Below are 15732 nucleotides of genomic sequence, written 5' to 3' on the forward strand. Positions count from 1 at the left end.
AATTGGCCCGTGCTAACACATGTTGACAACTGTGCAGACAACATACTTTCAATACCCTCCCTCAGCAAAAAGAACAGGGATACATGAAACAATTAGAAATAGTAGAGCAAAAGAAGAAAGCGTGGAAAGGTGAGGGGAGTACAGGAAGGAAGACTGGCATTGACAGGGCAGGAGAAAATACGAAATATAGCCAAAAGAGCATTCCCCAAAACAAACATATTTGCCGTCACAGTTGGGGTTGAGAATAAACAACCAGTTACGATGGAAAGAAATAAGACAGCTAAAGAAAAGAATGGGAGAGGTCGTGGAGTCAGATAGGTAAGTAGATAAAACAAGGAAAGTATTTTTGGCATGTAAGTAGGACTGATAAAGAAACAGGATAAGACCAGAAGGATTATGACAGAAAGGGCAGGATCAACCTGTGGACAAGTGAAATGTAGGGGGGAAGCAGCTGTTAGGAAACGTGCTGTGATTCTACTGTCCTGAAGAGGCCAATGTTTTGAAACTAGAGTTTTTCAAGCTCTAGTCTACAAATGGACGTGGAAATAGGAAGTTCTCGGGCCCCGCAGTGGAGAATGAGAGTCAAGCAGACATTCCAGTGTTGGGAGCAGCAGGGTCAAATCAAGGAGCCTGTGTAATACTTAACATTCTGAAGGTGTAGAGGAAACCTCACATTCGGAGGGAAAGACTTCACCACTTACGCTAACACAAAAGAGACTGTACAAATCTCTTCTGTTCATAAATTTTGGACTAGATAAAAACAAAGGCACCAAATACCTTAACTGTCGAGACGTAATTCCTCTTCATCTCAGTCACTAAGGAATTCAGCATCAAATTAGATTTTTCCGGCACCGTGAGACTGTGAGGAAGGAAAAAAGGCCTTCCTTTTCCCTCTAACCAACCTGTAATCTTCAGAGTGATTTCTCTTTTCGGTACAGACTTGGGTGTATTTGGATCCCTAGGAGCCGGTGTTCGGAGGAGCCGCCTCGGCTGTATCCCCAGATCAAGATAGGCTTGTTTTGAATGCAAAATGAGTTTTCCCCGACCTCGATACTGCCTCAGGATATCTGAAATTAACAGCCTACATCGTTAATAAAGGTATGTTTTGGAGAGACAGCAAGATGCTGGTTAATTTGCACCTTCTTCCTCACCCAGCGGCTTCAGCCGTGACTAACGAAGCGAAAGGAGAGGGCAAGAACAGGTCTATTGTTTTCGTTTCCTACGTGGCCGAAACCCAAAGGAGCGGCTGGTCGCCTACCTGCCTTCCATTCCCCTGCACAGGAGCGGCTGCGCGACCTGCCGAGCTGTACGTTGCCGGCTCCGGCTAGCTGGCGACCTCACCTACGGCGCTCTTCCGGGCTCGGACCAGCCTGACTCATCTGGGATGGGTGGCAGGGGTGGGGGAGACCTCAGAGGGAGGAGGGACAGGAGGAGGCGGGCCGGGCCCTTCCCCCAGAGCCGGAGAGGAGGCGTCGCCAGGGCGCAGGTGAAACCGACTCCGACCTATCCCGGGAACTTTCGCAGCGGGGACTCGCTGCGCGAGGCGCGCATCGCGCAGGGGCGGCCTGGGAGCCGCCCTCTCCCACCCTGGGCTGCGCGCGGGGGCTCAACACCGGGGCCTCTCCCCGGGGGCCCGCGGCCCTCTTGGCACGTTCTGGGGCTGCACGCAGGCCGTGGCTGATGGAGGCGGGTGGCGCCGCCCCGGGCGCAGGTGACAGACGCCAGGCCAGGGTTTCTGTTGGCGGGGGAGAGCGCAGGGAGGGCGAGACGCAGACACCTCGGGGCCAGGGGACGACGGGGCAGCGATGGCCCGAGAGTTGAGCCAGGAGGCACTACTGGACTTTCTGTGCCAGGCCGGGGGCCGAGTGACCAACGCCGCCTTGCTGAGCCACTTCAAGAGCTTCCTCCGAGACCCCGATACGCCCCCCAGCCAGCACCAGCGCCGCCGCGAGCTTTTCAAGGGCTTCGTCAACTCGGTGGCCGCAGTGCGCCAGGACCCCGACGGCACCAAGTACGTGGTGCTCAAGAGGAGGTACAGGGACCTTTTGGGGGAGGAGGGGCTGCAGCGACCCAGAGACCCGCCCGCGGCCGCCGCCCCTGCAGGGGGAGCTGCGCCCAGCTTCCCGCTCCTCGCGCGCAGGGGGGAGCCGCCGCCGCCGCCGCTGCCGCCGCCGCAGCAAGCCCGGCGGCGGCGGCGCGAGAAGGAGCTAGAGGAGGAGCAAGCAGGTGCCGCAGGCCCGGCCGCCGAGGCAGGTTGCAATGGACTCCCCGCCAGCGGGGCCCGGGAGGCGGCCCGGAGAGGCGGCCGGCGGAGGGGCAGCTCCGGCCACAGGGCGCCGGTGCCCGCAGCCGCCCAGGACGGAGCGAGATGCGTGGCGGCCGAGACGCAGGGCCGCCGCTGCTGGGAATGCCTCCAGAACGGCCTGGGGGGACTCCCGGGCGAGCCGCTGCTCGGCTTACTCACCGACGCCCGCACCGTCACCGCCAGCGCCTGGGAGAAGCCGGCGCCGGCCCCGCCTGCCCAGGACGACAGCGGGGCTCCCAGGCCGCAGCGGGAAGGTGCGCCCGCGGAGCCCCCGCCGGTGTGCGCCGCACCCCGCTCTCCTCCCACAACCGTCGAGGCTGCTGGGAGCGGGGCTTCCCCACCTGCTCTCCTGTCCTGCCCCACTCCCCACGGAGAGCCGCCCGAGCTGGTGATCCCGGGCTCCCTGCATTATTCGACCCTGCAGAAGCAGCAGCAGCGCACTCGAGACTGGGTGGCCAGACACCCCCAGATACCCGAGGCCCGAGACCAGGGTCCCATCCGAGCCTGGTCGATGCTGCCAGACAACTTCCCCCAGCTGCCCTCGGAGCCGGGCTTCTGGGTCCCGGTATCTAAGCCAGCACCACCGGACCTCCCTCCTCCCCCTCATTCTCTCTTTCCCGCTGTTTCGGAATCCTGGCCCGGGAAGTCTCCATTGGCAGTCTTTCGTAGCATTCGTTGTCAGCTGTCCCTACAAGATCTGGAGGACTTTGTGGACCAGGAGAGCCACGGCAGCGAGGAGAGCAGCAGTGGACCCAAAGAGTCCCCTGGGGGTTCTGAAGAAGGGCTGCACCTTGCCCTGGGAGCCCCAGATGGGAGAAGGCTCAGGAATCCAGCTGGGGCCCCTTCTCCAAAGGAGGGCAGCCCCAGCAGGAGCCTTCAGGGCCTCAGGAACAGAGAGGATGGTCACCCTTCTCAGCCCGTCCCAACAGGAGCTGGTGGCCTTGCAGGCCACCCTCAGCCTTTGCCCTGGCCTGTCCCCAAATTAAGGAGATCCCTAAGGAGGAGCTCTAGGGCAGAGAGAGCCAAATTGTCCTCCTCTGATGAGGAGTGCCTTGAGGAGAATTTGCTGAAAAGGAGCCGGCGCCCTCCCCGGTCCAGGAAACCCTCGAAGGTGGGAGCAATGTCCAGCCCAAGGGTGGATGCCGCTTTGACACCAAAACCTGCAGACATTAAGGCTACTGTTGTTGAGTGTGGTCATCCACACAGCTCATGGGCCCCTGGAGGGGAGAGGCCTGCAGCCTTGATCCCCCCCAGATCTTCCGAGCACAAGTCATCCCTGGTCCCCCTTGATGCCAGGGAGCATGAATGGATTGTGAAGCTTGCCAGTGGCTCTTGGATTCAGGTGTTGACTTTGTTCTGGGAGGACCCCCAGCTGGCTTTGCACAAAGACTTTTTGACCGGGTACACTGCCTTGCACTGGATAGCCAAACACGGTGACCTCAGGGTCCTTCAGGACTTGGTCTCAGGCGCACAGAAAGCAGGGATTGCTCTTGATGTAAACGTGAAGTCCAGTTGTGGGTATACCCCGCTGCACATTGCAGCCATTCATGGCCACCAGGGGATCATCAAATTGCTAGTGCAAAGGTTGGCGTCTCGTGTGAACGTCCGGGACAGCAGTGGGAAGAAGCCTTGGCAGTATCTGACCAGTAATACCTCTGGGGAAATATGGCAGCTACTGGAAGCCCCACGGGGCAAGCCCATTTTTTCCACCTATCCCTTGGTTCGAAGCTCTTCCCCCACCAGGAAGGCCAAGAGCCGGGAAATATCTAGAAATATCACTCGAAAGACTTCCTTTGCTACACTGCTCAAAAGTCAGCACAGCAAGTGGAAGTCAGCCAACCAGTATGAGAAATTCCCCAGTCTAAGGGAAAGAGAAGAGTATAGTGACTGAGGGGAGCCCCTCTCTCCAGCATGGCCTCCACACCCCCATCCTTGAGCTCTTCAGTGAGAGAATCCAGGGGGAATGGAAACATTGCTGAGGAATTGGTCGACAGGCCAAGTGAGATGGCCTACCTAGTGTTTACCTCCCTGGATTCTGCGTCAACACATCCCGGGCCTCAGAGGTCGTCCAAGCTTTCTGATGGCTCAAGTCCTTGGGCCAGTGAACGTAGACAAGGAGCAGAGTCAGGTGCTTAAAACCCGGCTGTTCTTCTCGTTCCCTTGCCATCACAGATCTGGGCACAGCAGGCCACACTGTTCTCCCAAGCAGCTACCCCAGGCCTTGGCTAGAGAGGAAACAGATGTCTAACAAGAAGAGAGGCAATTCAAGGAATTGATGAAGCTCAAACAAAATCCTCTCTCTGGCTAGGAGCTCTCTGGCTTCCATTCATTTGGAGAACAAATCTTGGCTGAGAGTGGAAAACACCAGGTTTGAAATCAGATGGCTCCTCTTCTTTCCCTTTTTTTTTTTTTTTTGGCATTCAAATCTGTGCAGTAAAATTATTACTGGAGAGTAGAAGTTGCTTTAAGAGGTTCCTCTGCCCCATCGTCAGGTCTTTCTTTGAATGCAGCCTTTGGTGGCCAGCACAAGAAATGATGAATGCCTCGTTTCAGAGGAGCAGTTGGGTAAGATCCAGTTGTGACTGATATTCAGACCCTGCTTTTTTTTAAAAAAAACATCAACCTGAAGGGAACTTTCCAAATGTAAAAACTGTATGGTTCATTAGCATAGTGACTGAAACCATCTTTTATGGAAACGCCCTGTGTAAGGAACAGCAGAATTAGCATCAGTAGTTTTCAGTAGGTTTGAATGGCCAATGTTCATACTCATGAAAAGTGAGAAATGATTTTGTTCTGGGGATGCAGTAAGGGTTATGAGGTGAATGCCTCCCCACCAGGAATTTTCTAAGCTGCTAAATATAATTTTATTTGCACTAAACATTTTGCCAATTAAGATTAAACATTAGCTTTGAAGTGCTGTATCTCTAACAGGAAGTGGTCCTTTTATTTGCTCGTGGTGGGACCGATCTCTGTGGGTCCATGGAATGAGAGAATGGCTAGTTTATAAACTGCAGTAGAAAATCAAGATTTCAGAATGTAAATTCAAAGAGGGCTGAAAGATGAAGTGTCTAAGAGGAAATAGTTAATTTTTTATGGAAGTGTTCTCATGCGCTGTGGCAATGATGTTGTATTTTAAAGTATTTTTGTGTTTCTTCTGGCTATTTTCCCCCATTAAAATATCAACAGATCTTTATAATTTATTGTACTTATGCTGATGATTGTTAACTTTCTGCCTTACAAAACTGTGACTCAGTGAGTATCAAATATTTTTTGTTTCTTTGTAGTTTTACTTTATAATTTTGCTGAAATAACTGTATCTGTTCTATTAGAAAACAAACAAAAAATAGGCAGAATAAATCAATCTAAGGGTTGCTTTTCTCCAAAAAGACCTACACAAGGGATGAAACTTTGGCAAATCACATCAAGGAAAAAAAGCTACAAGTACAGACAGCAGGTGTGTGGTTAGGAGAGATGAAATTTTTAAACGTAAGAGACAAACATTTGTGTGAATACTCTAGTACAGGGCGTGATCTCCCGCGGGGGGGGGGGGGGGGGAATTTAAAATGTCAACTTCTTTTAAAAGCCAAAGAATGTTTTTACTTTACCATACTGTTATCACAATGTCAATTCATTCAACAAATATGTTTTCCTTAGTGCTGTGGGATTGATAAAGGTGAATGGGACATGACTTCTCCCCTCTTGAACTTAAAATCTAACAAGACTTGTTGTTGACTGACTTATACCATACCTTACTCCCAAGATGTCTTTTAAAGCTACATTGTATTAGGTATAAGCTTTTAAAATGAGGCAAAGGAAAAAAAAGGTACCAGAAATGAGGACAAAACAACTGCAATACAAGAAAAAAAAATTTTTCCAGAGTGTTGTAAGTACAAAGTTAAGTGCTCCAGAGGATTTCAGAGGAGAGAGTCCTTTGGGCTAAGAAAATCTGGGCCGGCTACTGGGAGGCCAGGCACTTTAGGTGAATGATCTTGGCTTTCCACAGAAACCAGCTTTGTTGGTTCTACCACATTCTTGCCTTTGGCTTCAGTGTGTGATTTCATAGCACAACATTGGCTGATGGCTCAATGGTTAGGACACAGTCTTGGGTTCCAGGTTCATTCTTATGAGGATCCATCAGGTCCGTCTGTCCTTTGTCCCCATATCGTACCTATGACTGTGGTCAACCTTCTTACGTGGTCAACATGTATTTGGGGAGGGGGTGAGGCAGAAGAGGGTGTTGAGAGCAGAGTACAGCACAGACCTGATGGAGTCACCCTTTTGCTCATGTCATAAAGCACAGACCAGGAGGACAGCCAGTCCCAGCCTCCTGCCAGCCACAAACCTCCCCCACACTGAGGCCAGACCCATCGGGGTGTGAATGCCCTAACCCTCTCAGTTTCTGTCCTGGTGCTGAATTCTTTCTGCTTAGAATCTCTTTTGCTCTTTTCCTGGAGAACTTTCATGTTTCGAAGGACAGCTCAGACGTCGAAGCCTCTGTGAGGGCAAGGCTGCTGGGTGTGTTTGGGGGATACTTAGCTCCTATGGCTGTGGGAGATACGTGGCTTCTGCTGTGTGGCAGCCTAAGGCGCTGTGGAACGAGGTGAAAATAGAAAGGGAATTTAAGGTCAGGTTGAAAAAAGTATCTTTTATGATACGTCAAGAAAAATAAGCATTTTCTAGGAAGCCAGGGATTGTCCAGTTTTTCCCTCCAGAAAACCTTCGTGTAATTCCAAATAGGGAAACTTTTGTAAAGTCTTAATTTGAAGACAAATAAAAAGTATTGTATCGCGTGTACTCAATTTTAAAGTTTCCCTTTCAAATTTTCCTTGTCTTTGATGTTAGTGCTTCTTTGCTGGCAAACAGTGGTGGGCAATTGAACAAATGGCAATTTAATATTAGAGGCAAACATTAGAAACTGGGGATGATCTTAGCTCAACCACTTGCTTTTTTTGTAGACATAGTTGTAAAGTAGTGAATTTTAATCTTATGTATAATATCTACCATACTTTTCTTTTCTGCTGGTAAAACTGCTTTTAGTTCAACATTTTAGGATTTTACACATAGCCTGCCATGACTTCCAGGTGCTTTGATTTCCTCACTAAATTTTTTAAAGTAACAACTTTGAGGTATAGTTCACATACCATACAATTCACCTATTTAAAGTATACAGGTCAATGGTTTTGAGTGTATTTACAGAGTTGTGCCACCATCACCATAATAAGTTCCTGTACATATTTGAGAACTACTGACCCAGGCAATGGGGAGCCATTGACAGTTTAATGTAGACCTATATAGACTGGGGTGAAGTAAAGATCCCTCTTGCTATAGTAAGGGAGACAAACTAGAAGCAGAGATCAGGTAAATTATTGTAGTGTCTTGGTTTCATATTGGAAATAGGAATATTGACTCAATTAGCTCGATAAGGTGAATAAGTTTGGATGTCTAAAAATGCGGAAGGAAAATTTTAGTTGGAGGAGCTTACTTAGTTGATAAAAATCAGAAGACATTAGGTGAGATCCAAAAGGATCTCTCCATTTCCTCTCATCTCTAATGCTCCGGTTCAGTGATTAGACCACTTCACTACTGTGATGACGGTCTAGGTTCAAGGTGGCATTGATCTAAGAGTATAAATTCAATCCCTGTACAGGCTGTTTAGCACAGCAGTGTCAGTGTATGTGCTTGTGTTTGCTGACATCAAACAAATGATTAAAAATGTGTAATTGAGGCAATTCCCTGGCAGTCCAGCGGTTAGGACTCCGCGCTTTCACTGCCGAGGGCCAGGATTCAATCCCTTTCTCCGGGGGTGGGGGGGTCACGGGGTGGGGAAATGTGTAGTGAAAGGGTAGGATCATGTAGTACTTAGGCTCATGGCAATGAGCTAGGCTGCCTGGGTTCCTGTCCTTGTTTGGACAACCATCAGCTTCTTGGTTTTCTCAGTTTTAAGATTTATTTATTATTTTTTTTAAGACCAAATGAATTAACACAAAGTCCTTAGAAAATGCCTGGTACAATATGGCCCAGCAGTCCCACTACTGGGCATATACCCAGAGAAGACCATAATTCAAAAAAACACATGCACCCCAATGTTCATTGCAGCACTATTTACAATGGCCAGATCATGGAAGCAACCTAAGTGTCCATCGACAGACTAATGGATAAAGAAGATATGGTACATATATACAATGGAACATTACTCAGCCATAAAAAGGAACAAAATTGGGTCATTTGTAGAGCTGTGGATGGACCTAGAGACTGTCATACAGAGTGAAGTAAGTCAGAAAGAGAAAAAAAAATATCGTATATTAACGCATATATGTGGAACCTAGAAAAATGGTACAGATGAACCGGTCTGCAGGGCAGAAATTGAGACACAGATGCAGAGAACAAACATATGGACACCAAGGGGGGAAAGCCGGGGGTGGTGGTGGTGGTGGTGGGATGAATTGGGAGATTGAGGTTGACATAAATACACTAATATGTATAAAATAGATAATAAGAACCTGCTGTATAAAAAATAAATAAACATTTAAAAAATGCCTGGTACATAGTAAATCCTCAATAAATGTTAGCTATTATTATTTTAAACACCATTCAAAATATACAGTTCACTTTAAATTTCAATCTATGCTGAAGACAAAGAAATTCTCTGGTTGATTAAAACAGTGCTCCCAGAATGAGATTTGCCAATAGAGTCAAACATTTTTCATTATGCTTCTGTATAAAAAGATGCTTGTGTTTCTCATTTCAAATGAAAAAGACCATTCGACTGTCTGTGCGGAACAATCATGAGCTATTACAGTATGTCAGTAGACAGAATTAGGCTTAATTGAAGTCATGTAAGCTAACATCAGTCAAATCAGCAGCTCTGGTTTAGCCTGGAATTGAAATCCAGGCAGAGCTCTGAAGGGGTGAGGCTTATGGAGAGTTGAGTGTGTGTGTGTATGTAGAGCTACCATCACTCAGGAAATTTGAAATAAACTAAATTCAACCATGCAGTAAACTTTAACCAAAATTCCACTAACTTTGTCAAGATGAAGTCTCACTGAATTGGATTAAAAATTACTGACGTGGGGCTTCCCTGGTGGCGCAGTGATTGAGAGTCCGCCTGCCGATGCAGGGGACACGGGTTCGTGCCCCGGTCTGGGAAGATCCCACATGCCGCGGAGCGGCTGGGCCCGTGGGCCCGTGGGCCATGGCCGCTGAGCCTGCGCGTCCGGAGCCTGTGCTCCGCAACGCGAGAGGCCACAATAGCGGGAGGCCACAACAGTGAGAGGCCCGCGTAACGCAAAAAAAAAAAAAAATTACTGACGTATTGAAATATTTTCCCTCTTTGGTATAGTATTTCTTGATTCCTAGCTCCCAAGTTTGACTCCTCTTTTCTACTTTTAAGACTTGTGTTTTTTAAAAAGACATCACTCTATGCAAATTGTGCCGCAATTAAACAAGAAAATGATGACAAATAAGGAGAAAGATATTTGTCAACTTGACTGTTGGGGTCAAAGACAGGACTCTTTTTTTAGAGGATCTAATTTTTCCATGTGTTCTATTTCTCTTTTTGAGAAGAGTGAATACTCTCAAGTCTAGCAGCTATTAACAGGTGTTTCTGTGCCATCACTCTTTCTGAAACCGTAATTGTTACTCTTATAGAACTTGAAGATTTTGCTATTATATTTATATCCTCAAATACAGTTAGCTCTGTCGTGAAGTCCTATCATTTGTTGTCAGTTAGGGAAGTGCTTCAGGGACAACTGTAGTGAACCAAGCAACTGCCACAATCCCACACTGGGTCTCACTGCCTACGAGCCTTGGCCGGCCACAGTAGGGCTAAGGCAGGGAGCCACTGGGCTAGAAGTAGTCCCATTTCCTTAGTGGTTTGAGGAAAGAGGATTACCAAGTCACATAAGGGTGTCTAGATCAGAGTATTTAGAGTTTCTAATTAAAATAAACTTTAAGAAAGTAAGCAAAATGAATATTTATTCAGCTGATGACAGTAGCTTTGCCTAAACTGATGGTCCAAGGAGAGTCCCATTGATTTTTCTTTCTGGAAGGGGCTGGACTATAGCCACCTGCATTGGAATAGACATGCCCTTGGGGGTTTGGATGTTGACTGAGTATTAGTTTTCCACCTAGTTTAACCCTAACTGGTTATATGCCAGGTAGGAAATCTCTGTGAGCCTTGATTTTTGTGAGGAAAGCAAAGGGGAAGAAAGAGAGAAACATACCAATAGCATCAAGTTGGCCTCAGATCTTCAGGATGAAAGGCACTAAAATGCACAATAGTCCTAATGGGTAGCAGAAATGGGGGAAAAAAGAACAGAAGGTTGATTTTGCTTTATCCTATCCTGCGACCAAATCTTCTCACAAGAGCTATGCGGGCCTCTCACCATCGTGGCCTCTCCCGTTGCGGAGCACAGGCTCCGGACGCGCAGGCTCAGCGGCCATGGCTCTCGGGTCCAGCCGTTCCGTGGCATGTGGGATCTTCCCGGACCAGGGTACGAATCCGTGTCCCCTGCATCGGCAGGTGGACTCTCAACCACTGCGCCACCAGGGAAGCCTCGCAAGACCTATTCTTATGGGGCATATAAGCTAAGTAACATTTCATAATAACGTATACCAAGCCTACCTGTGGAGCTATCTTTCTATGACTGCAGAGAGATCACGAAATATTGCCCTGGATTTCTTGGGCAAGTTTCTGATACCCATCATGAAATCTTGGGAAAGCTGAATCCTAGAACCACTTTTCACATACGGGGTATACACCTCTGTTTCAGGAGCAGAGTATCTGATGTGGATGATCTTTCATACTCATTTTCTCTTCTGATCTTTGTTCTTGGTCAACTGCAGCTTTCAGTCAGGTACTGACAGAGGGGTTGAAACTCAAGACTACTTGCTGCTTGTTAAGATTTTTAAATTGTTTGAAATTTTCAGTGACCAATGTTGATATTCTATGTCCCTCCAAAACACGCCCCTCCACCATGTATGTTCAAGCATGGATAATGGGGAACTGAATTGGCTTTACAGTCTTACACCACAAGATTTATTGTATTTACTTAAGATGTCTCCCAGATGCTTTTTTAAAGGTTTTTTAAAAATATTTTATTTATTTATTTATCTATTTTTGGCAGCGCCGGGTCTTAGTTGCTGCAGGAGGGATCTTTAGTTGCAGCATGTGGGATATTCTTTTAGTTGCAGCAGGAGGGATCTTTAGTTGCAGCATGTGGGATCTTCTTTTAGTTGCAGCATGCATGCGGGATCTAGTTCCCTGACCAGGGATTGAACCTGGGCCCCCTGCACTGGGAGCATGGAGTCTTACCCACAGGACCACCAGGGAAGTCTCCAGATTCTTATAAAGGAAGACATCCGCATGAGGCAGCAGACCGAGCGACTGCGAAAACTCCTCATCCTGTGAGCAGCCTGTGACTCTTTGAGAAAAGGATTAATTCTCTAAACACAGACATACATCTGGAGGCAGAAGTTGTCTTAGGTGCCACCTGATCATAACTCTATGTCCCTTATATGTGTGTCACCTTACACGTTCTGTGGTCTCTTGGGTCCAGGTGTTTTCCTGCTAAAAGCTTCTTCAAGACCACCTGGAACAACAGTGACGGAACAGGTAGACAAGTATCACCTGGATTGTGGGCACAGGACTGCTTTTGTTCTACCAGAGTTAACGTTTTCTCTTTATTGTGTTAAGCGTCTGACTCAAATTCCATTTTGGAGGTATTTCCTCAGGTTCAAAATTCCGTATGTCTTTATTTACTTTCTATAAGTTGAGAAAAGAAAGAAATCCTTATCCTTTATAAATGTAAAGCCACAGCATCCAGATACTGGCTTATGATGGAAACTGGATTTGAAGTAACAAACTGTTTGATGTTCCTAAAAAAAAAAAAAAAAGGAAGTTTATAGAGAAGTTAAGCAGTATTTTGTGATGTGGGAAGGTACCACAATAAATACTTCCATTATCTGATAGGTTTGGGAAATGGATTGCTTTGAATAATAAATTATTCTAGTTCATAAGAATTTCTCACATATGCTTCACATGATAAATAGTTTAAGAAAACTGAACTACAATTAAATACACTCAGCACTAAAACTAAACACAAAGTAATTTATGGTTTAAAAAAACCGTCTAAGATCATTAATGCTTTGTGATTATTATTGTAAATATCAACTATCTTTGCATTTAGATACACAGAACTAAAGTCAGTTGATGAAAGATTGGGTTTTATAAATTTTACATCTATTTCATATTTTAAAGAATTTAAAAATTATACAAGTGATACATGTTTATTGTAAAAAAAGAATTAGATAACACAGATAAAGAAAAGAGAACAAGAAAACAAAATCTTCCCTAATTTCACTACCTTAGGGTAATCATTGATAATACTAAAGTGTGAATCCTTCCAGAATTTATAAGAAAAAAGAAACCATACTGTGCATAGAAATTTCCAACCTATTTTATTGCTTAATATATTGTTATTTTTCCATTTGAATTGGGTATTGTTTATTAGGTTCAAGATAAAATAGAAGTTTAGGTCTTCAGATGGCTGAAAATGGGGCAGTTCAGAATTCATTTGCAGACCAGGTGTTGCTTCAACGTCACTTCCTTTTCCATACAGGGCCAGATCCTAAAAGTATTAAGTTTTAAATTATTTAAAAAATCGTTCTTTGTCTTCATTTGACTTGAAGCAATGATTTTCTTTTGTTTTTAATCTGCTTTTTTTTTGCCCAGTGTTCTGGGTGCATGGCTTTTCAGGCAGGAGGTCCCTCCTCCAGGAAACTGGTTGCCTGCTCATGGGAACTCCCAGCTGTGACCACCCATCTCACACCTGTGGCTGTTCTGTTTGCTTGTGGGGTAGTGGAGACATGAGACAGGTGTGGGCCAGATATGATTGAAGAACAGTTACTATGCTTGATTACAACTTAAAATGGGCTGGATCTGTCAGTATCACTGGTCTGATTCTTTTCTTTCGTTTTTTGATCGCTAGGGAGAATATCTTAGAATGACTTTATCATTCAACATAAGAATGGGGAAGGGAATATAGGCAATCCAAAAGATTTTTTTTCTAATCATATAAATCTTTTACTTAAAGCACTTCCTGAAGATGAAAATTGCTGCTAGTTTTATTTTTTAATAATAATTTTTTAAAACCACTTCAAACATACAAAAGATATAACCTAGGGAGTAATAAGTTTTACTCATTTCTAGTCCCATGGGTTCCTTTTAACTTGGGGCTGACTAGTGCTAACCAGCATGCATATTTTATTTTACCTTCCACTGTTTTCGTTAATAGCAAATTGCACATATTAAAACAATTTCCCTAGCTTACACTTTTAATAGCCAGAACGTATATCACTATGTTAATATATAATACTTTGCTAAGCCATTTCTCTACTCTTTCACATGTGGGCGATTTCTCACTATAACAGATAGTACTGAATATCTTTTTAAAAATAATCGCGAGGTTCTTTTATTTCTTGGCTATTTTCCCAGGGGCAGTTTAATAGTTTACATTTACATTTACCAGCTGTGCTTCAGAGGGACTGAGTCAAATTAAAGTGACATGAACAAGGAGGTAAAAACTAAGGAAATCTGAATAAACTATAGACTTCAGATAATAATGAATCAATGTTGGTTCATTAATTGTAATAAAGGTACTATACCTATGTAAGATCTTACTAATAGGGAAAACTGTAGGGGGGAGGCTGGTATTTTAACCTATGTGCTATCTGCTGAATTTTTCTGTAAATCTAAAGCTGTTCTTAAAAAGCTTATTAATTAAAAAAAAAGATAGGGGAGTACAGAGCAAAGATGGTAAAACGTCAACATAGAATAGGAGTAAAGGGTAAATAGTTTTGTACAGTTCTTGCAACTTTTCTCTAAGTTTGATTTCAAGCCCGAAATTTAAAAAATATATAACTGCTTATCCCTCTTTTGAACCACATCTACCCTAAATGCCCACAAATAATCTTGCAATGTACTATAATAAGGGGATGTTATCATTGTTATTAAATAAGGTTCTTTCCCGCCAATGGGACTCTCAAATGGCCTGTTACTCGGTGGAATCCGGGCTCTCAACATCCGGGAAGGGGACAGGGCTGACCAAGGGTAGCCAGAGGCTGGCTCTTTCCCAGCCAGGTAAATAAAGGTGCAAGTGCCATCCAACAGCTATATCCTAGAAGCCGTTTGGGTTTTAAAAAGGTATCTTGAGCCTCTGTCCCCTCTGGTATCGGTTTTCGAAGGACCCCGCATTCCCCATAGTCTGTTGCCCACCATCTCCTCCGTAACCACCAACTTCTTAGAGGTGCCTTCTGGGGCTGGGAAGAGGTGGACCTGCATGCAGGGACCAATACCTTAGCCCACGGTTTTAAAAGAAAGTATCAAAAGAGCAACGAAGAGTAGTTAACAGGTTTCTTGAAGCCATTTTTTTGGTTTTTTTCTTACAGGCTCTACTTTGTGGCTTTGACTCTTGGCCAATCATTGCGCCTTAATTACGTGTCTGCTGGAGGGGTAGAACTCCAGGCTGTCTACAAATGCAATGAAATTCCCTTTAGAACTAGGTGAAAGCTTCCAGCATAGATTTCCCTTTCCTTTCATCACAGACTCCAAGCAGTTGGACATGTACTTGGCAAGGGCTGGAACTGTGATCACACAGAGTATTTGGATGTCCCACTTTCTCGCCTCTAGGGCATCTCTGGGAGAGAGGAATCCCTGCCAGACAGCCAGATTCTCATCGCACTCTCCAAGTTTTAAGATGATAAAATTACATTGAAGTGCAGATGAGATGTTATCATTGTTTATCCAAAGTCTAAGTCCAAACAGTGACTGAATAGCAAAGTTTCTCAGAATTAGGAAAGGAGGCTTAAAGTAGTTCTTTAGCTTGTTTTTTATGTCAAGTCTATCAAGGGAGCCAGTTTAGAAACGATAAAAGTGACTGTTCACCTATTGTATTATTGTCCCAAGGTGACAAGACACAAGACATTTGTTTGAATTTAAAGCATAGGCATTTTCTCTATTTTTCCCTAAAAGCAAGCAAACTAAGATGAAGTGCTCTGGAAAACTTCCAATTTGGGGTCACTGGAGTCAGCTGTACTGTAGTTTGGTGAATTTTGCAGAATTTTGCAGAGCTCGTTACAATTGGCCATCTCTGAATCAGAAATAGGTCAAGACCTTGGAAGGTGATGGAAAGCATGTTTTCTCACATGTCATGAGAAATGGCTCATCTGCATTGTTACTTTGCTTGTTAGATAAAAATGATGGATGCCTGAACTCCATCCCAGATTTAGTGAATGTGAATCTTTTGGGCCAGGACTGGGGAATCTCTCTTAATCCAGAGGCTCTGGTGATTATTATGCTCACTGAAGTTTGAGGATGATCTTTGCTCAACATTCCTCAGGTATTGTATAATCATTAGAAACGTGGAGAA

At 45.3% G+C, this 15732-nt stretch overlaps 1 protein-coding gene across 1 annotated transcript; it reads left to right on the forward strand.

Moving 5' to 3' along the window:
* Positions 1 to 1805: 1805 nt before the first annotated feature.
* SOWAHB (sosondowah ankyrin repeat domain family member B) lies at positions 1806 to 4196 on the forward strand. Its single transcript, XM_065878328.1, has one exon. The coding sequence runs from the start codon at positions 1806 to 1808 to the stop codon at positions 4194 to 4196; it is 2391 nt and encodes a 796-aa protein (XP_065734400.1).
* Positions 4197 to 15732: the final 11536 nt, after the last annotated feature.

Source organism: Phocoena phocoena, chromosome 5 (assembly GCF_963924675.1).
Source record: "Phocoena phocoena chromosome 5, mPhoPho1.1, whole genome shotgun sequence".
Classification (NCBI taxonomy): Eukaryota; Metazoa; Chordata; class Mammalia; order Artiodactyla; family Phocoenidae; genus Phocoena; species Phocoena phocoena.